This window comes from Aricia agestis, chromosome 1 (genome assembly GCF_905147365.1).
Source record: "Aricia agestis chromosome 1, ilAriAges1.1, whole genome shotgun sequence".
In the NCBI taxonomy this organism is placed as follows: Eukaryota; Metazoa; Arthropoda; class Insecta; order Lepidoptera; family Lycaenidae; genus Aricia; species Aricia agestis.
In genome coordinates this window covers 27,561,386-27,581,784 of record NC_056406.1, presented here as the reverse complement: position 1 = coordinate 27,581,784, position 20,399 = coordinate 27,561,386, and the positions used below count along the sequence as shown (strand labels likewise).

At 42.1% G+C, this 20,399-nt stretch overlaps 3 protein-coding genes across 3 annotated transcripts; 1 reads left to right on the top strand and 2 right to left on the bottom strand.

The window, feature by feature from the left end:
* Nucleotides 1-1,194: 1,194 nt before the first annotated feature.
* Nucleotides 1,195-14,569, bottom strand: LOC121739600 (conserved oligomeric Golgi complex subunit 4). Its single transcript, XM_042132133.1, has 11 exons — nucleotides 14,403-14,569; nucleotides 14,117-14,314; nucleotides 13,588-13,690; nucleotides 13,097-13,226; nucleotides 6,058-6,178; nucleotides 4,308-4,484; nucleotides 3,750-3,908; nucleotides 3,175-3,299; nucleotides 2,593-2,712; nucleotides 1,451-2,233; nucleotides 1,195-1,372 (listed from the first exon to the last, which is right to left on the bottom strand). Exons 1-11 carry the CDS (start codon nucleotides 14,487-14,489, stop codon nucleotides 1,330-1,332), a joined length of 2,046 nt encoding a protein of 681 aa, XP_041988067.1. The 5' UTR covers nucleotides 14,490-14,569; the 3' UTR covers nucleotides 1,195-1,329.
* Nucleotides 14,570-17,089: 2,520 nt separating this feature from the next.
* On the top strand, nucleotides 17,090-19,589 carry LOC121738981 (kelch-like protein diablo). The gene is made up of 4 exons (XM_042131650.1): nucleotides 17,090-17,975; nucleotides 18,151-18,917; nucleotides 19,127-19,239; nucleotides 19,345-19,589. Exons 1-4 carry the CDS (start codon nucleotides 17,090-17,092, stop codon nucleotides 19,367-19,369), a joined length of 1,791 nt encoding a protein of 596 aa, XP_041987584.1. The 3' UTR covers nucleotides 19,370-19,589.
* Nucleotides 19,590-19,738: 149 nt separating this feature from the next.
* On the bottom strand, nucleotides 19,739-20,322 carry LOC121733391 (protein TonB-like). Its single transcript, XM_042123626.1, has 2 exons — nucleotides 20,116-20,322; nucleotides 19,739-19,978 (listed from the first exon to the last, which is right to left on the bottom strand). Exons 1-2 carry the CDS (start codon nucleotides 20,320-20,322, stop codon nucleotides 19,739-19,741), a joined length of 447 nt encoding a protein of 148 aa, XP_041979560.1.
* Between the last annotated feature and the right edge of the window lie 77 nt (nucleotides 20,323-20,399).

Here is a 20,399-nt window from a genome sequence, read left to right as displayed (position 1 = left end):
ACACCAAATAGGTTAAGAATTGACATGGACGTACCGAGGGGGGGTATCTTTTTTATATTAAATGAGTGGCAACACCTATTTCTATGACCGTATTGGATCCAATCTCTCAGCAAATGTCAAAAATCTATGATCAAGGAGGAAATGAATCATTTATCTATATTACATTATCCAATATAAATGACTCAATGATCTAGGATCCAATATAAATGATAATCTAATATCCCCCTTAGGGTCAATTCAGACCGCAACGCGACACGAAGATGCATTTCTAAATTTGTATGGATTTGACAGATTTGCAAGACGTCTCACACCATTGAAATCTGTCAATTCAGTACAAATTTAGAAATGCATCTACGCGTCGCATTGCAGTCTGAATCAACCCTAAGGCTTGAACTTGTCGCATTTCTTTTCACTGCCTCGCTAAACAAAGTATTTTTTCATGCTTTTATATTACTACTACTACTATTTAATGTTTTAATTTATTTTGTTATGCTTTTACAATACACTAATAAATAGTGTAGTTGGGGAGGGGAAGAGTGGATTTCGGGACAAGCTCGAGTTTGTATACTGTATAGGCTTCCGACATATTGTGTCTAGTTATCATGGTATAGAAATCGGATTTCTCTTGTGGTGGGTTAAAAAAATTTTTTTTGGAATATTGAAATTTCTGTATACCCCAAAAAAGCTTCCATATAAAGCACTGACGATTCAAAGGTTAGGTAAGCCTGTAGGGACATTTTAAAATATAATAAAATCAAGCTTCATAATATTTTCCTAACTAAGCTTCGCAGATATTTTATTTTGCACTAAACTAAATGATTTAGTCGTTTTTGTCTAAAATATATTTATAATTTACCAAAATAAGCAATTTTATGGATATATTTTCTTTTACAAAACTTTAAAATGACTGCAGTTTCTAAACCCACCGCTAAAATAAAAATAAAAAACGCTCTTATAATTTTTTCAATCAGTTTTACCGTATGTAATAAAACCTACTAGGTCTCCATGACGCTCGAGTGACTACACAAATAGCACCTTCCCCTCCCCTACTACTAGGTAAAAATAAAAATATAATTGTTATGCTTGTATATTTTTGTAATTTAATTGCTACTAATACATAAATAATTAGTGTCAATTTTAACTTTAAAATTAATATATGCTGTTTACATTATTTTTTGTATAATAATATAATAAAATTCATTATTAGTAAAATTGAGTTTTTTACTGCTCTCTGTTTCTGGTCTACCACAATAATAAAAATAATGAATAATTTATTAAACCGAGAATTACTTTAGTTAATTCCACGTATTTTAAAATTATTTCTTTCCCTTATAATTTTAAACGTTTTATATCTTCCATCTTGAAGTCGGTTCTGAAAATGAAAAATAATGCATTTTAATCGAATCCACTACGATAGGATATCTATAGTACCGCTAGGTAGGATGCGTACCTGCGTGCGAGCAGGTCGCGCACGGTGTGGGGCGGCAGGCGCTGCGCCGCGTCGACCGCGTGCGCCGGGCGCTCCGCTGCCAGCACCGCCGCCGCGCCGCATAGCGCACCGCACCGCTCCCGCGCCCCGCCCGCCTCCGCCCCCGCCCACGCCGCCAGCCGCCGCGCGCGCCGCTCCACGCCCAGCGCGCCCTCGCGGTCGTACGCGTTCCGCAGGATGGCCTTCTCCGCGCGTGCCACCAGCTCCCCCACCGCCCACACGAGCAGCTGGTCGGCGGCGGAGGGCAGCAGATCGCGCGCCGCCGTCGCCAGCGCGTCCAGCGCGCCCGCCGCGTCGCCCGCCTCCTCCTCGCCGCCGTCCGCCGCCGCCAGTGCCTCGGCCCACTGCGCCAGCGCCGGCTGCAGCGCGCCTCGCACCGCCGCCAGCGCCATGTCGTGCGCGGCGCGGAAAGCGGCAGCGGCGGCGCCCAGCGCGCCCGCACACGACACCAGCTTGTCGCGCTCGGCGGCCCCGCGACACAGCGCCTCGGCGCCGCGCACCGCCTCCGCCGCTAGCCGCTCCGCCCACTCGGCGCCGGCCTCCGCCTCGCAGGTGTGCGCGACGTACAGCACGTCGGCGGCGGTGGGCGTGGGCGGGGCGGCGCGGGGGGCGGCCAGCGGCAGCGGCGCGGGGGGCGGGGCGGCCAGGCGGCGCCGCAGCGCGCCCGCGCATCGCTCCAGCTGCGCGCTCGCCTCGTTCAGCGCCACGCACGCCGCCTCCACGCTGCCAGTCGATATGGCGCGCCTGAAAACAATTTTCAAACTCAAAGTATTTCCATACTATTAGTGAAAACTTTTAATTGGCTCATTACTATGTATTCTGTTTTTAAATTTCACCGTGTAGCTGTAAGTTTTTATCTTAAAAAAACAAATTTCTTCGAAATCGTTTCAGAGGTTTAAGCGTAAAGAGGCAAGTGGTAACACACAGACAAACTGACAGACGCTTTTTCGTACTTAGAATATTAATAGCTGTGCCCCGCGGTGTTACCCGCGGGTTTTTGTGTCATTTTCATTTTCATTGATATTCCGATAGGAATTATATAATAACAATTAATAAAGTATGGATATTAATTAAAAGCAGTAAATTATAAACGCAGCACCCACTTTATGACCTTCCTGGTGATGTAGAAGACGTCGTCGACGAGGTTGGAGGTGGTGGCGGCGCGGGCGGGCTGCGGCGCGGACAGCTTGATCGCTTTGCTCACGCTCTCCTCCAGGAAGTCCCTGCAGCGAAGCGGTGCAATTAATCTCAACTTACTGATCCTCTAAATAGAAACATATTAATATTACGTCGCCCGCGTTTGTGATACAGTATACACGTTTAGGTGTGGAGTATCTCACTTATTTATTTGTTATACAAGATGTAACCGAACTCAGTGATACTTTATGGTGTGTATGTGTCCTTAAGGGACAAAGAGTTCACTGTGAAAGTAGCAGCACTGAAATTGTTTTATTTTTGTAATTTGTATGGCAAGCGTATCATGAATTTCATCCATCGGCATCCATGTCATGAATTATTCCATACAAAGGTGAAAAAAGCTCTACTCTTTCAGCGCTGCTAATTTCACAGCAAACTCTATAGGGGACTTAAACCCACCCTATTATCACTTAGTTTTGTTACTCCCCGAAAAAAAAATACAGTGCAATCGAATACTATGAGTTCTATCACAAGTCAAGGTTATCTACCTCTCTAGTGTGAGATAGTGGTTGAGAAGGTCCTGCGCGGTGCGCGTGAGCTCGCACCCGGCGATGAGGCGCTCGATGTCCGCCGCGCACGCCGCGCGCTCATCCTCCGTCAGACCCGACATGTGCTGAAATCGCGGCAATATTTATACTACGGCCCACAAAAATATACAATTACCTACTAGAAGACCCCCGCAACACCGTTGCTCCAAAAATCGTTTATCGCGCGGGAACCGCACATTTTACCGGGATAAAAAGTATCTCCATGCCAAAAGCAAAATCGGTTCAGCGGTTTGGGCGTGTAGAGGTAACAGACAGACAGACAGAAAAACACATTTTCGCATTTATAATATTAAGTAAAGTATGGATTAGTATGGATCTACTAAAACATGAACATGCCAGTAGCTTAACTATATTATATAAGTATTTATTTTCACTGCCTCACTAGGTATCACCAAATTCACAACTCTAGTACTCACATGGTAAGTAACACAATTTGTAAATATGTAAACATTTTAATTCTTAAGTTTTGTCTGAAGAAATTTATTAGACATCATTATTTTATTTTCAAAAGTTACCTCGGGTCTTCGTCGCAGGAAGGTGAGGTAGAGGTGCAGGCGCGCCAGCAGCACCGCCAGTTCCGCCGCGCCCGCCTCCCCCGTCCCCACCCCCACCCCGGCCCCCGCCCCCGCCCCCTGCAGCGCCGCGCCGCACACACGCGCCGCTCCTGCGCATACCTGTAACGCACATTGCATTGCTTTTATTGTTGCTATATTGTCCACAAACTTTTGGTAGGCATTAAGTACAGAAGTAAAAAAAGAGTTTTGAATTATTAGAATTTTTAATACAAAACAATTTTGATGAAATATAAAGTTTCATTCTAATATGGATTCACAATTTTATAAATAAAAGTGTACATATAGGCTGGGTCAACCTAATTAGGTGTAGACTGGAGATGTAAACAAAGTGCAACTATTATAATAAGTTACCTTCTGTCTCTCCTTCGGCTATGATAAGCCTATCTCTTGTCTGCCGTATATGTTGGTCTAAACGATCAACTCACACGGTTACATCCTTCTCACCTCGACTGGTAAAATATTTTTACAGGCTGTTTAACACACAAGTATGTGACGTACCACGGGCTGCAGACGGGCTAGCGCGCGGGGCAGCGCGGTGGGCGGCGCGGGGGGTGCGGAGGCGGCGAGCAGGCGGCGCGCGCGCTCCACGGCCGCGCCCCCCGCCTCCAGCGCGCGCGTCAGCACGTCCGCCGCGCCGCCACCCTCGCGCGTCACGCGCCGCAGACGACCCTCCAGCTACACAAACAACAAACATAATAACTGATTAAAAAATTAATATTAATTCGTGAAAAAAATGTGACGTAAACACTAAAAAGTTATATATTTTTTTAAATTTTATATATTTTTATATTAATATATAGATATATTTGTATATTAATATATAGACTAGTTAGGAGATAAACATACAAAAAGTCCTGACCCCCTGACTCATCATAAACGGTGCTTCGTATGAAATTCTCTTGTACAACATAATAAAAGCTAATTAAATTCCAAAGGGTAAAAACGGGACCCTATTACTGAGACTTTGATGTCTGTCCGTCTTCCTGACCGTCTGTCTGTCCATATGTCTGTCCGTCTGTTTGTCCGTCTGTCTGTCCGTCTGTCTGTCCTTCTGTATGTCCGTCTGGCTGTCTCCAGGCTGTAACTCAAGAACGATAATAGCTAGAGAGTTGAAATTTTCAGAGATTATGTACTTATTTCTGTTGCCGCTATAACAATAAATACTAAAAACAAAATAAATTAAATATTTTAGGGGGGCTCTCATACAACAAACTTGATTTTTCTCATACAAAAAACAATATAATGTTGAATATCGAACCTTTGCCTGATTTTTTCGTTTAATATCACTTTAAACGAAAAAATCAGCAATCAATATCTCCTAACTACTCTAAACAAAGTACCAAAGTTAAAATTTCTGCTTTCAACTTTTCCAAGCAGACTCCCATTTTGGGCATTCGTTTACTAGGCTAAATTGTTATATTATATTATAGTACTTATAAGCAAATATTTTGTTAAATTTAAGTGTTGGGCTAGTTTTGTGAACCTTTAATAAAAAATAAAAAAGTGACACAAGTGACAAAATAGAATAACAAAATAGTACCTATTGAGCACAGATTTTAGAAGTAACTATTGAGGGTGTGGATGCAAATCAAGTGTCACTTAAGAGCGCACCTGACCCTAACTTGACTACATACTTAAACCAAGATCTCAAAAAAAGTCTAGAAAACTGATTTTTTGACACAAGTTACATCAGTCCATGAAGATTAAATGCTCAAGACGAAAACACGATTAGTGAAAAAATGCTCGATAGTTTCTTTTTTACAAAAATCCTTGTTTTAGACACTTTTTTGCTTGGATCTTCGAAGTTTGAGTCTCTCTTTTCTTTAATATTTTTTAATATCTAAAAAGGCATTGATAAAACCTAAATTTGCTCAAAACACTTTTTTCATAATCATTATAGTTCGTCTTTTATTCAAGTAAAACTAACTTGGCGATGATTCCGCGCCGTCCTTTTTCACCTGGCATATGAAAGACGGGCGTGAGTGTGAAGAGAGGAGGACGATGTTTGAGTTTTGGAGTCAGGAACGCTTTTAAAATGATACCAGCGTTAGTCATCATTTTACATACATGCAAAATGATACTTTAATGTCATTGACATTTGACAGGGAGGCCCAGGAATGAATCACTTTTCATTATTGTCACTTAAGTTCATGATCAGATGGCGGTGTTACTTTTGATTTTGGCAGCGCGGCAAAAGATGCTTTATCTATAACCTTCTCTTTGTGAGTATGGACTATGTAGGGTGTACCTGTGTTGCGAGGTACTGAGCGAGCAGGTCCGTGCCCTCGTCCGCGCTGCCAATCTGCGGGAACAACTTGTACAGTCGCTCCACAGCCTCGTCGTCCTCCTTTTTAGCCGCCTCCGAGAACCTACAGACAAACAAAACATAAAATTAATGACATTACCATGGTCGCTGATAATAATAGCAAATGGACATAAAATACTATGTATTATTATTAAAGAAAAAGCTTCTAACCCAAGAGCCAGCGACAGCCAGACTTTAGTAATTTTACAGGTTATATGCTTTAGGAGTTTTCAGTTCTGTAGGTCTAACCTTTGTTAAGGTGGCGACTAAACCCTAAAGTGTCGATTTTATAATTCTGGGGCTTATTTTCAAGTATAAAAATTTATACTTGAAAATAAGCCCCGAATTGTTTCATTTTCTAAAATTAGATCCTACATTATATCTCCGAGAATTCGATCTGAGCAAAAACACGATATCTTAAAATTTTCTCGGTAGAAAAAAATCACAAAGATGCATCTAATTTTCACGAATTTTTCATTTATTGCCATAACCATGCATTGAACTAAGTTAATACTTTAACATATTGTATAAAATTATATCATTGAGAGATCGACCTAGCGGATTTTGAAAATGTTGTATATTTATCGAGTTATTGAGAAAAAACTAATTTGGCCATAAATCCGCGTCGTTCTTTTTCACCTGGTATATGAAAGACGCGCGTGAGTGTGAAGAGAGAAGGACGATGTATTATTTTTGGGGTTAGTCGCCCTCTTAAGGCGAGGTCTTATCTCAATCCCAAACGATAACCTTACGCATCGCAATAAGTTTCATTTTAGCTTAGCATAAAATTGTAGTTTCTAGGGGCAGATCTTCTCTATTTTTCATGTGTTTTTTTTTTTTTTTTTTTTTATGAAATAAGGGGGCAAACGAGCAAACGGGTCACCTGATGGAAAGCAACTTCCATCGCCCATGGACACTCGCAGCATCAGAAGAGCTGCAAGTGCGTTGCCGACCTTTTAAGAGGGAATAGAGTAATAGGGGAGGGTAGGGGAAGGGAAGGGAAGGGAATAGTTGAGGGTAGGGAAGGGAATAGGCTAGGGGTTAGGGGATTGGGCCTCCGGTAAACTCACTCACTCGGTGAAACACAGCGCAAGCGCTGTTTCACGCCGGTTTTCTGTGAGAACGTGGTATTTATCCGGTCGAGCCGGCCCATTCGTGCCGAAGCATGGCTCTCCCACGTATATATTTCTTATATTTTTTATTAATATATTTCTAAATAAATATTAAGAAAAAAGATTGTTCGGTTCAGACCTTTTTCAAATAGATTCATTATCAATTTATTAAAATAAAATGTAAGTTATTCTTGTTAATACTTATATTTCGATGACAAAGAGTTTTATCGGTGAGGTGAGTTTGTAAATTAATTACAGCGAAAGTATTATTTTTTATTAAAATGTTTATGGCCTAAATCCTTTTAAATATTGATTCTGGCAACCCAGCCATAGTGTACAATTCAGTCTTATCACCGTTCTGTTTTTAAAAATAGTTACAAGTGTGAATTTCAATGAAACAGTTTTTACTCAAGTGGAGCATAACCAAAAAGGAACCTGTGGTATCGTTTGCAAACATTTTCTCCCGCTGAAAACGACGAAACAAGTAAAGTAAAAGTAGTAATTTTCTACCCTCGATGTAAATAATTTCCCAGTTTGTCAAAAAATTTTGAGGTACCCTTATCATTCGCACTTTACGCTGTCAAAATCAAGTTACAGCCGTCAAATTTGAGTTTGACATATTGATAGTGTTGCCAAATTATAGAAATTTACCAAGATTGTTGGCAACCATAAAAATGAACGGGTGCGGAATATGCTCTAAACAAATCAAGTTATCTGAACTAAAAAGTTGCTCTAAATGCAATACAACATATCACTACCAATGTTTAGGTGTGTCAGCTGAAAATTTTTTGAAAGAATCAAAGGCCCACAAATCGGCTTGGAAGTGTTTAAAGTGTAGAAACGCCGAAAAACGTGGTGAAGCCCGTACTCCTTCTCATGTAAAGAGTACTGAAAGTACAACCGAACGCCCATCCACTAACAACTTAGAGGAGCTGAAAGATTATTTCAATAGAAAGCTAGAAGACTCTTTGTCTCAACTGCTGAGAGATATAAGAAAGGATTTCTCAAAGGAAAGCGCTGACACTCGATCCAAAATTGAGGACTTAACTAGAAGCGTTCAATTCATGTCTGAGAAGTACGACCAGCTCACAGAGGAGCTTGGCTTAAAGACCAAGAGAATTGGAAATCTGGAGACTGAAAACAAAACTTTAAAACAGAATTTAACTGAAGTAACTAGCAGGTTGAACCAAATTGAACAGCAATCCCGGGAATCAAATTTAGAAATCCAGTGTGTCCCTGAGCACAAAGGTGAAAACCTGAAATTGATAATAGAACAACTTACCTCTACTGTTTGATGCTCTCTGTCAGATCAGCAACTCCTGAACTACCATCGCGTCGCAAAAGCCAATCAAGAATCGAACCGTCCGCGCTCTATAATAGTTAAGCATCCCAGTCCACTAGTCCGCGATAATATTATAGCAGTTGTCAAAACATTTAATAAAAAACACGCAACTGATAAATTGAACGCTTCACATCTTGGGATAGCGAGCAAGAACCCTGTCTACGTTTGTGAACATTTGTCTCCGGCCAATAAGCAGCTACACGCACAAGTTCGTCACTTTGCGAAGGAAAAGGGTTTCCAATTTGTGTCGGTTCGTAACGGACGAATATTCATTAAAAAAGACATTAACGCTAAAAACATATTGGTTAAGGATCCGGAATTTCTTAAGTCTTTGTAAAGGACAATATTTTTTTTAACTTATTAATAATTCATTTTAGATAATTATACTTTTTTTTTCTCTCTATTTTACCACTATGTCCTTCATGAGTTCATTACATAATGTTACAAATAGACATAATACCTTAAATATCTTTTATCAAAATGTTAGGGGTCTCCGGACCAAAACAGAAACCATACGGTACAACGCGCTTCTTTACAGTTATGATGTGGTTCTACTCACCGAGACCTGGTTAAATGACTGTTTATGACCATGAAGTATTGGATACCAGATACACGATTTTTAGGCGCGACCGAAGTTCTTTCTCTTCTTTAAAAGATGAAGGAGGCGGGGTTTTAATAGCGGTATCTAAGAAATTTGAGCCTGTTAGAAAAATAAAATGGGAATCTGCAAACGAAGACCTTTGGAAAGTCATAAAACTAAAACAGGGTAATTCTACCATCTCACTTTGTATATGTAACTTGTATTTTCCCCCACCGATTACACACAACCGTCTTGAAGACCTCGTTAATCATATGACTAATATTATTCAACATAAAACACCAAAAAATTCAATTCTGCTTTTTGTTGGTGACTATAATTTACCCAATTTCCAATGGCGACATGATACTGATACAAATTCCCTGGTCCCAGTAGATTGCTCAAGTAATTTAGTAAATATATTTACAGATGCTCTATCTCTCAATGACCTCTATAACGTCAATTCCATTAAAAATCAAAATGGGCGCATATTGAACCTGGTTTTAACTAATTGTAACAAGATACTTACAGTATCCAAGTGCAGCACACCGCTTGTTAGTGAGGACGTTCATCATCCGGCATCAAATATACACCTTAAACTACATACCCATACCCATAAAACACCAAAAATAAAGAAGTCTTAATCATTAAACTTTTCTAAGGCAGATTATGGAAAAATAAAGGAAGAGCTAGATGCGATAAATTGGGACGAACATTTTACCGCAGATCAAACTGTCGACGAAACAGTTGATAATTCGATATATTCTATGCATTACTGGATGAAATTATAACACAAAATACCCCCAGACCCCTTAGTGATAGATGTAAATATCCCTTTTGGTTAAGCAGAAATTTAATAAAAACACTAAATGAAAAAAATAGGATGCATAAAAAGTTTAAAAAACATTCAAATCCAAGAGATTTTCTGGTCTACGCCACGTTTCGTCACAAATTTAAAACCTTGCTACAAGAATGCATTGATAAGTTTAAGTCTGAATCTAAATTAATAATTAAAAAAAACCCACAATATTTTTGGTCATTTCTTAAATCAGTGAGGTCAAATAGTTCCGAGATTCCAGACGAAATGTACTACAATAATAAATCAGCTCAAGGAACCCAAAATATAACCTATCTTTTTGCGGAGTATTTTCAATCGGTTTCCCTACAAATAAACAATTTTCAAATCATAATATTATAATAACAGATAAAGTAATGGCAACTCACAATCTCTTGGATCATGTTTCATTCCAAAATCGGATATTCTCACTTCCCTTAAAACAATTAATACCAAAATAGGACCAGGTCCAGATTCTATCCCGCCAATATTTCTGCAGCGTTGCTCGGATCAGATTTCAGAACCACTCTACCGCATTTACAATAAGTTCTTATTGGCCGGAAGTTCTCCTTCAAGGTGGAAACTAGCTTATTCACTCCAATACATAAAAAAATGGATCAGAGTGACGTCACTAACTACAGGCCAGTTTCAATTTTATCAGCCATGGGGAAGGTCTTTGAGAAATTAATCTACAATAGGATTTTTCATCACTTTCAAGTCCTTTTTTGACACAAATCAGCACGGATTCCTTCCAGGAAGGTCAACAACTTCAAACCTTTTAGATTAAGTAACAACTATATATGAAGCAATGGAAAATAAAAGTGAAGTACATGCTATCTATACGGATTTCTCAAAGGCCTTCGACGTAGTTGATCACAGGATTCTCCTAAATAAGCTAGCTCATGCCGGAATCTGTGGAAACCTACTCAGATGGTGCGAGTCTTACCTTATGAATAGGTCCCAGTTGGTTAAAGTCAGAGGATACAAGTCCGAACCAATGAAAGTGACAACCGGGGTGCCCCAGGGCTCACATCTAGGGCCTCTCTTCTTCTTTATTTTCGTAAATGACCTTTGCTCCACTATTACATCTACAGGTATCTACATCAGGTACCAAATGTTTGCCGACGACCTTAAAATATACCGCATAATTAAAGACATCGTGATATCAGACTCCTTCAAATGGATATTAACACAATAAGCGATTGGTGCTCTGCAAATGGCATGACTGTTAATATAGCCAAATGTTTTCATATTAAATTCACTCGCAAGCATAATCCCTTACATGCTACTTACTTCATAAAAAAGTCTCCTATTACAGAAGTCTCGAGCATTCGGGATTTGGGTGTAGTGGTGGATACTAAATTGGACTTTCGGGAACATATTAACAACATCGTTAACAAAGGAACACGACTGGCAGGATTCGTAATACGCCAAACTAAATTCTTCAATGATCATAAAATTTCTATCCTCCTTTTCGACTGCTATGTAAGACCTATTCTTGAATACTGTTCTCAAATTTGGAACCCATCTTATGGAGTACACATTTCGCGAATAGAGAAAGTCCAGAAACAGTTTCTGTACCATCTTTCGTATACACACAACCTATGTCGTGAACTAAAATCATATGATAGTAGGCTCGAGTATTTTAAACTCTTTTCACTCGAAAGTAGACGCAACAGTGCTGATATGGTGTACCTGTCGAAATTAATGAATGGAGTCAACACAACACACACGATCACAAACCCCAACGTCCATACACACATACTTCACATCAAACCACAGGCCTGGAGAAATACATGCGCCAACACAATCACAGGCACACACAGAAATACAACGGGCAGTTTCAACCGAAATTGTAACCCTAGAGCAAACCCAACAATTACTAGCCCGCGGACAAAACGGGGAACCGAAAATTAAACTAAGGCCGATCCCTCTCTTTATGTCAAATCCAACGGAAACATTGGGTATAACATACAGCCGTCTTAGCACTCCCAACCACGTCAACATCTCACCGGGACTAGCAGCAATCCTAAACGGAAGTACATCAAAGGCGAACATGAAAATGAGCAAATATTTAGTTCTCCCAACAACTACCTTCGCTGGCCAACCATGCAGAATACTGAAATCAGACACAAAAACGATAATAGTATTCGAATGGGACGCGCAAAAAGCCTTTGAACGGGCATGTTCGTCTTTGAAGGAGTTGGGAGCAATGGGGATAAGACACAGTACCACCCCACGCATAATCAGCGTACACGCCATGTCACTGGGACAGGACAAAGGCAGGGCTGCAAATTACTACGGAATAGTAAAAGCCTCAGAACATCATGAGATAATCGTCTACAAGAACAGAGGGGATGACCTAAGCTTCCTCAATAAGAATCGTGATGATCAGCCAGCAGCGTCCCAACCCAGCCATAAGGCGAACTCATCCTCCGCAAGTGAACAACTCCAAGCATCACGGGAGATGAGAATAACTTCAAGCATTTACCACAATTTCGCCTACAGTAACATAATGTGAATAGTTAACATTCGTACTGGTTATTTGCGCATAAAAAATCTTGTAGATAACTAAAAAGAGTGAAATTATTATTTTTAACAAAAAATTAAAACCGACTTCCAAGGTAAAAACAATAATAATGTGAACTAAAAAGTATTAAATAACTCTTACTCTATAATAGTACCTTTTTCAGAATTCGTCTAAATCTCAATTATTTCTGTACGTATACTACAGTCTTCATTACTTTGAAGTCGGTACCAGTCCCAAAAGCTTCAGATATTCTGACATTGACTGAACTCACGATAAAATTAGCCGGTACCGACTTCAAAGTAATGAAGACTGTAGTATACGTACAGAAATAATTGAGATTTAGACGAATTCTGAAAGAGGCACTATTATAGAGTAAGAGTTATTTAATACTTTTTAGTTCATATTATTATTATTTTTACCTTGGAAGTCGGTTTTAATTTTTTGTTAAAAATAATAATTCATTTCTACAGTTATCCCAAAGAAAATAAGATAAAAATCTTTTTAGTTTATTGTTATCCTATCACATTATTTGTGTATAGTTTATATGAGTTTATCTACCCAGACTGGTATGGTAATGGTAACTGACTTGCGTACGAGGTGTTCCCTCAGCGTGGCGGCGGCCCGCGTCATGTCGGCGCGCGGGTCGAGGCCGCGCGCGCTCGCCGCCGCCACAGACCCCGGCTCCATGCTCAGGAACCGCGCCACGTAGCCCGCCGCTGCACAACATTGTATTGTTATAAGTTACAACATTCAACACTGAATTTTCAAGCTTTTGAACAAAGAACTTGTTTCCAGCTCCCAATAAATGTCCAGCTCCCGAAATTGATTGGAAATCTCCCAATCAGCAGTATGGAATTATAGCTATATGGTGCACTTGCCGGGTAGGTGCACTTTGCATACTCACAACAAAAATAATTAAAATAGCTGTCTTATAAGCACTGTGCTGTGTGCAGTGTGCTTTGGTGCTTATTGCTAAGGTGATATGACCCTAGTGGCAATTGTTTCCAGCTACAACATTAATCATTATTACATGCACTGTTGAATTTATGACTATAAATAAAGCTTCATCTAACATACCTGTTTCATAGTCATGAGCTTTGATAGCCTGTTCTACTCCAGCGCTGCACACCCGTAAGTCTATGAGGTCATGAACTCTCCTCTGACACTCTGCCACACGGGACTAAGAAATGATTAAAATGTACAAAAATGTTAAGTCCTTAATATGTTTATCATGTTGCTAAAAGATGACCCTAGCAAGTTACAGCATTACCTTATGCTTGTGGGGCCAGTTCTTCATTAAGTAATGATATTATTAGTCTTAATAATATATTATGATAACATATTTTATAACTAAGTTGTGACCTACAATAATTATTAAAGACAAAATTGTATTTTATTTTTAATTTATCAAACCCCATACGGTCACCGGTGACCGAGACAAAATAGAAATTCTATTGTATCTCGTTTTTCCATAATCAACGGGTTAATCCTTCGAATTATTGGCTTGACGCCCCAAGCGGTCGAATCCGACCGCGATAACAATAGATTTCAAAGAATCCGCAATCGAGGGATTAAAGACAATTTGAAAGATTGTATAAGATCTTACCCTGGCAAGATCGAGTTGTCTAACTTTGGCGCTAACGTCTCTGGCTAGCGATGCAGTTTTGTCAACCATGTGAGCAGCTACTTCTGCATCGCTCTTCACTTCACTCAGCTTGGTGTAGCCCCGGCTAGCGGCCCGTAGATGTCCCTCTAAGTTACAGGCGCGGGACAACGCGTTAGCCAGGGCCTCATTAACATCGCTCTATAATGTAGAGATAGGGTAAAAGTTAGCAGCTTCTCTTTATCCACTACTATATACTTAACTATAACAGCAAAAGTAATTTACCAACCTCTTCCTTCTCTATCTCATTTAATGCTTTTTGTAAGCCTTCGTCTGTAGAAACATCATACTTTTCTAGCAATAATGTTAAGGACATTGTTTGCGTTGTTCTTTTATAAAATACTAATTTTAATACTGAAGACTTTTTGTGTTTTTAAAATATTTTACACGTAAACCAAAATATTTTGATAGTTTTTGACTTTTGACACATTCACATATGGCTAATGTCAAAAGGACATTGACATTAAAATAATTGCCATTTTACAAAATTAGACACTATTTATTTGGCAACATCTTAGAAGCAGAGTGTATTCTGAATGAGAGTCCAACAGTAATAAATGAAAACTAATTTTATTTTAAATTGTTTCATTACTGTAGGAAATATTTATTTCCATAGATATCAAATATTAATAACACGTTGAGAATAAAATAGGCCTACTGAGTATAAAAATATACACTCAATTCACTTAATATTTGGTAGTATGTGACAGAGTGTATTCCGTATCTATAAAAATGTAAATTGATGTAAAAATTAAAATGTTCACAGAAGTCTCGATCGAGTAACAGTAAACAAAAAGTGAAAAATTCTTGTGTTTTGAAAGTGGATGAGCTAACAAACATTGCAGAAACTATCTCGGGAGCGCCTTCTTTAAGATAAGCGCTCCGTAGAGGATTATTTTATTTGCGAAGTCGACAAAATCTTCAAAGGTAAGTCTGGTGCAAGGAGCATTGACATTCACATAAATTATCGAGTGCTAACAAATGTAATCGTGTAGTATATATTACCAAGTAAGATTCTGTAAGAAACAGCTATTTTCTCGACAAGTCGAACGTACGTTATTTGCAAGTGAAAATAGTGACCAAATCTGTAAATTGACGAGTGTTGTGAAAGTTCACAAGTATTTGGCAATAAGTATGGAATATTGAATGCAGATTGACTCCGTGTGGGGCTGGGCTTCGCCCCCGCTGCGGTTGCAGCTGGGAAATTCGCGCGGACACAAAAGGTGAGTGTACATTTTGTACAGCTGAAGGTGTAAGTTCTGCATGTTATTAGTTAGCTTACATAAACTTTTTCGTTGTATCATCAATTACAAAACATGTTCTATGAAACTTATATGTCATCAAGTTACCTAGTTGTGATGATCATCAACTCATAATCCTTTTGTATAAAATGCTATGAAAGGTACACAACCTTTGGTAAAGTACATTTTGCTTATTTATCAACGCTACATATACATTACATACTTATCTTGTAAAGCAGAAAGTGTTTCATTCATTTTCATTTCAGAATCAGGATTTGTTTAAAATCTCTTTCTTCTTTTAATGTTAGTCTTTTGTAAAAAGACGTCTAGCTAAATATTTTACATACAATTTTATGAGAGTGAGAATTATTAGACAATGATTTTAAAGAGATTAATAACTTTGTCTATTAGGGATTTTGTTTAACACTGTCAATGTAAAAGATTTCTTACCCAGAATTTAAACCTATTTAATACCGCGATCATGGAAAATCCAGACACAATAGCTATTCTATTGTTATCGCGGTCGCCGGTGACCGCTTGGGGCTTGAGGTGTTTAAAATTAAATGAAAATGATAAGTGAATGTCTACATGAGGCCTTTAATTTTAATAATGTTTAATATTAATAAGAAGCTCAAAACCAGCTAAATATTTGGTTTGCATAAATTAAAAAAATTACTAGTCTAATTTTTAATGCAAACAAAATATTGCAAATAAAAATTTTATGGAATTGTCATGAATGATGATGGAAACAGAAAAAGTTACAGGTTTTAATAGTCATTTATTTATCTTTTATCGTTTTCGGCATCTGAACTGCCCTGGGGCAGGGTGGGCTGACAGGATACAGAAACATACAAAATTTAAATTAAGAACATAAACTACGCACTGCACCAGTTCTATGCAATACATAGTTAATGTTCTTAATTTAAACTTCGGATCTTTCCATATCCTGGCGGCCCACCCTGCCCCAGAACAGTTCAGATGCCGAAAACGCTATTTGAGTCATCAACCTTGATAGTTAATATTCTTACACATAAACAAGAACATATCATAATATTAAGAATGTTAACAACATGTAAACTTACCTAATGATGCCGCACAAGGGCACATGTTTACTTTTTAAAATTCAATGTCATTACCAATTGATTATGATAATGAACATTTACCTACAGAAAAATGAAGTGTTTTAAATTAAAGTTTTAAAAAGTTATCATTTAATTATTTTTTCAAGCAGTTATTTGTTTTGGACATCCAATTATTATAGTAAATCAGTATTGTAAAACTTTAAGGTAATTTAAATTTCAGATAACAAGAAGTACAAGACATGTTTATTATTATCTACAAGAATACTTAACCCGTTTCTATTGTGTCTCGGTCACCGGTGACCGTATGGGGCTTGATGAATTAATTTTCAAGCTTTGGTGTAATAAAAAGTGTAGTCGATTATCATAAGAATATCATCTGTGGGGTTAAATGGTCCCTTTGAAGAATCATTTTTTAAAATCGCAAAATGCAGGTCTGTTTGCCATTAATGTCTAGTAATTCGTACTAATTTGACATTTGTCAGTTTGACAGTTTTGACAATTCATCTGCTGAATTGATTGAGAGGAATTGCTAAATGTGACCATTTTAGCCTTGCTGATCTGCTACAAGATAATAATGTCGTATGTCGTGCAGGATGGGGGAGGGGGGATCGCCGGGCGGCGGGGGTGGTGGGGGCAGCGGCGGCGGCGGGGCGCGGCTGTCACACACGTCGGAGAAGCACCCGCGCGCCATCCTGGGCGAGCTGTCGGCGCTGCGGCGGCACCGCGAGCTGTGCGACGTGGTGCTGAACGTGGCCAGCCGCAAGCTGTTCGCGCACCGCGTCATCCTGTCCGCCTGCAGCCCCTACTTCCGCGCCATGTTCACGGGCGAGCTGGCCGAGTCGCGCGCCACCGAGGTCACCATCCGCGACGTGGACGAGAGCGCCATGGAGCAGCTCGTCGAGTTCTGCTACACTGCGCACATCGTCGTCGAGGAGAGCAACGTGCAGGCGCTGCTGCCTGCCGCCTGCCTGCTGCAGCTGGCCGAGATCCAGGACGTGTGCTGCGAGTTCCTCAAGCGCCAGCTCGACTGCTCCAACTGCCTCGGCATCCGCGCCTTCGCCGACACGCACTCGTGCCGCGACCTGCTGCGCATCGCCGACAAGTTCACGCAACAGAATTTCCCAGAGGTGATGGAGAGCGAGGAGTTCCTGCTGCTGCCCGCCGCGCAGCTCATAGACATCGTCGCCTCGGACGAGCTCAACGTGCGCTCCGAGGAGCAGACCTTCCAGGCGGTCATGTCCTGGGTCAAGTACAACGTGGCCGAGCGCCGCCAGCACCTCGCGCAGGTGCTGCAGCACGTGCGGCTGCCGCTGCTCAGCCCCAAGTTCCTCGTGGGCACCGTGTCCTCCGAGCTGCTCATCCGCTCCGACGACGCCTGCCGTGACCTGCTGGACGAGGCCAAGAACTATCTGCTGCTGCCGCAGGAGCGCCCGCTCATGCAGGGGCCCCGCACCCGCCCCAGGAAGCCCACCAGAAGAGGTAATTTACTTTACTTACATGGGCAATTACGCACAATACTTACCATAATAATAACAATTAGCAAATGATAATAATTTTAAATGCCACTTACAACTACAAAAGTTATTATCATTATGTTGTTTTATTGTGATAGAATTGTGTGGTTTATGGTTACACACGAAAATCTATATTTCAGGTGAGGTGTTGTTCGCGGTGGGCGGGTGGTGCTCGGGCGACGCCATCGCATCGGTAGAGCGCTTCGACCCGCAGACGGCCGAGTGGAAGATGGTGGCGCCGATGTCGAAGCGGCGCTGCGGCGTGGGTGTGGCCGTGCTGCACGACCTTCTGTACGCCGTGGGCGGCCACGACGGCCAGAGCTACCTCAACAGTATCGAACGCTACGACCCGCAGACCAACCAGTGGTGCGGCGCCGTCGCGCCCACGTCCTCGTGCCGCACGTCCGTGGGCGTGGCCGTGCTGGACGGCGCGCTGTACGCCGTCGGCGGCCAGGACGGCGTGCAGTGCCTCAACCACGTGGAGCGCTACGACCCCAAGGAGAACCGCTGGAGCAAGGTGGCGCCGATGACGACGCGGCGGCTGGGTGTGGCGGTGGCGGTGCTGGGCGGGCAGCTGTACGCGGTGGGTGGGTCGGACGGGCAGGCGCCGCTCAACACGGTGGAGCGGTACGACCCGCGCGCCAACAAGTGGTGCGCGGTGGCGCCCATGTCGACGCGGCGCAAGCACCTGGGCTGCGCGGTGTTCGACGGCCAGATCTACGCGGTGGGCGGGCGCGACGACTGCACCGAGCTCAGCTCGGCGGAGCGGTACGAGCCGAGCGCGGACGCGTGGGCGCCCGTCGTCGCCATGACCTCGCGCCGCTCCGGCGTCGGCCTGGCCGTCGTCAACGACCAGCTGTACGCCGTCGGCGGCTTCGACGGCACCGCTTACCTCAAGTCCATAGAGGTCAGTACTATGGTGCTACCGAAATATCTTATGCCGAGCTACATGTACGTTGTCAGGTGTTCGACTAGTGTCTTGATGTTGATGTATTCCCCTTCGAGACCTTTTTTCTATAAAACATCGGCTATCATTCTAGTGGAATATCGATTATAAGTGACAGCCCGCACTAACGATTTAGTCGTAATGTACTGAAGTATCTTGTCTGTGTTCAGGTGTTCGACCCGGAGTCGAACCAGTGGCGGCTGTGCGGCGCCATGAACTACCGGCGGCTCGGCGGCGGCGTCGGCGTCATGCGCGCGCCGCACCACGACGCACATTACATATGGTGAGACCATACACTCTATATATCATACTTACGCAATACGCATAGTATGTTAATTGAATGTATAGGATTTCGTTATGTTAAGAAATTGTAATTTTGTATTTTCAGGAATCGCAAAGACTCGGTGGTGTGAAGGATGTATCGGAAATCGACGGTCGTTACTCATGTAATTTTATTGTTAAATCGATAATGACAAACCAGACGAACTGAAAACTGCTCGGCCGAATCTCAAATTTTGTAAATTCTAATATGTAACCGCAGGTCGAGGGGCTCTCAGCTCGTCTCGTTTCACTTGCCTTAGGTATGTTATATTAATTAATTATTTATAAATAAATACAAATTTTAGAATATTACAGCAGCTTTTTATTTACTTTAGGCGTTCAATCTGTGTTGTCGCCCCGAGGACATTATCTCTACTTTGCTAACCGGAGAGCGAAGCGCATGCTAGACGAAGGCGGGGCATAGAGCGAATACTACACGGCCTTTGTGCAGAATTGCGCGGTCACGTGGCGGGCGGCGGGGAGGTGGCCTTGTCGGCGCGCGCGTCGTCCGCTCCCGCCTCCCCCTCGTCCGCCCCGCCCTCCCCCTCGTCCGCCCCGCCCTCGCCCTCGTCGCCGTCGCCGTCCGCCCCGCCCTCCCCGTCGTCCCCGCCCGCGTCGCCGGACGCGTCCGCGTCGTTCTCCTCCGGCGTGCCGTTGGCGGCCTCCGGGCTCTCGTCCGGGTCTTTCGTTTCGTGACGCTTCTGAAAATTTATTAGACGCTTAGTATTTTTTTCTGTGTTTAATATTCACCGAAAATAATCTCCGACGTAGATATAAATATACCCGTGAAGTCGTAACAAGAAAATTCAAAACCACTAAACCTTCGGCCGAGTCCCACCTTCTTCTTCTTCCTGGACTTGGGCTTGGGTTTGTGCTCGGGCTCGGTGTAGCCGGGCGGGAAGTAGCGCGCGCACTCCTCCGCGCCGGCCACCGCGTCCGCGCTCACGTGCAGCGGGCCCAGCGCTAGCAGCCGCTCCGGGGGCTCGGGCGGCGGCACCGCCTCGGGCTCCGCCAGCGCTGGCTCCGCCACGCCCACCGCTATCATCATCACCACCGTCTCCGAGCTGCCGACATAAAAATATAACAGGATGATCTATACCACACATTCTGCGGAGATGGAAT

What these genes read in the sequence shown, in the direction of transcription:
- LOC121739600 (XM_042132133.1), bottom strand. Translation starts at nt 14,489, where the DNA reads ATGTCCTTAACATTATTGCTAGAAAAGTATGATGTTTCTACAGACGAA. An exon ending in AGCTCATGACTATGAAACAG is followed by an intron (nt 13,227 to 13,587) that starts GTATGTTAGATG and finishes AATGTTGTGCAG; the next exon opens with CGGCGGGCTACGTGGCGCGG. An exon ending in CGCGACCTGCTCGCACGCAG is followed by an intron (nt 1,373 to 1,450) that starts GTACGCATCCTA and finishes TTTCATTTTCAG; the next exon opens with AACCGACTTCAAGATGGAAG.
- LOC121738981 (XM_042131650.1), top strand. Translation starts at nt 17,090, where the DNA reads ATGGGGGAGGGGGGATCGCCGGGCGGCGGGGGTGGTGGGGGCAGCGGC. An exon ending in CAGGAAGCCCACCAGAAGAG is followed by an intron (nt 17,976 to 18,150) that starts GTAATTTACTTT and finishes TCTATATTTCAG; the next exon opens with GTGAGGTGTTGTTCGCGGTG. An exon ending in CTTACCTCAAGTCCATAGAG is followed by an intron (nt 18,918 to 19,126) that starts GTCAGTACTATG and finishes GTCTGTGTTCAG; the next exon opens with GTGTTCGACCCGGAGTCGAA.
- LOC121733391 (XM_042123626.1), bottom strand. Translation starts at nt 20,322, where the DNA reads ATGATAGCGGTGGGCGTGGCGGAGCCAGCGCTGGCGGAGCCCGAGGCG. An exon ending in AGTCCAGGAAGAAGAAGAAG is followed by an intron (nt 19,979 to 20,115) that starts GTGGGACTCGGC and finishes ATAAATTTTCAG; the next exon opens with AAGCGTCACGAAACGAAAGA.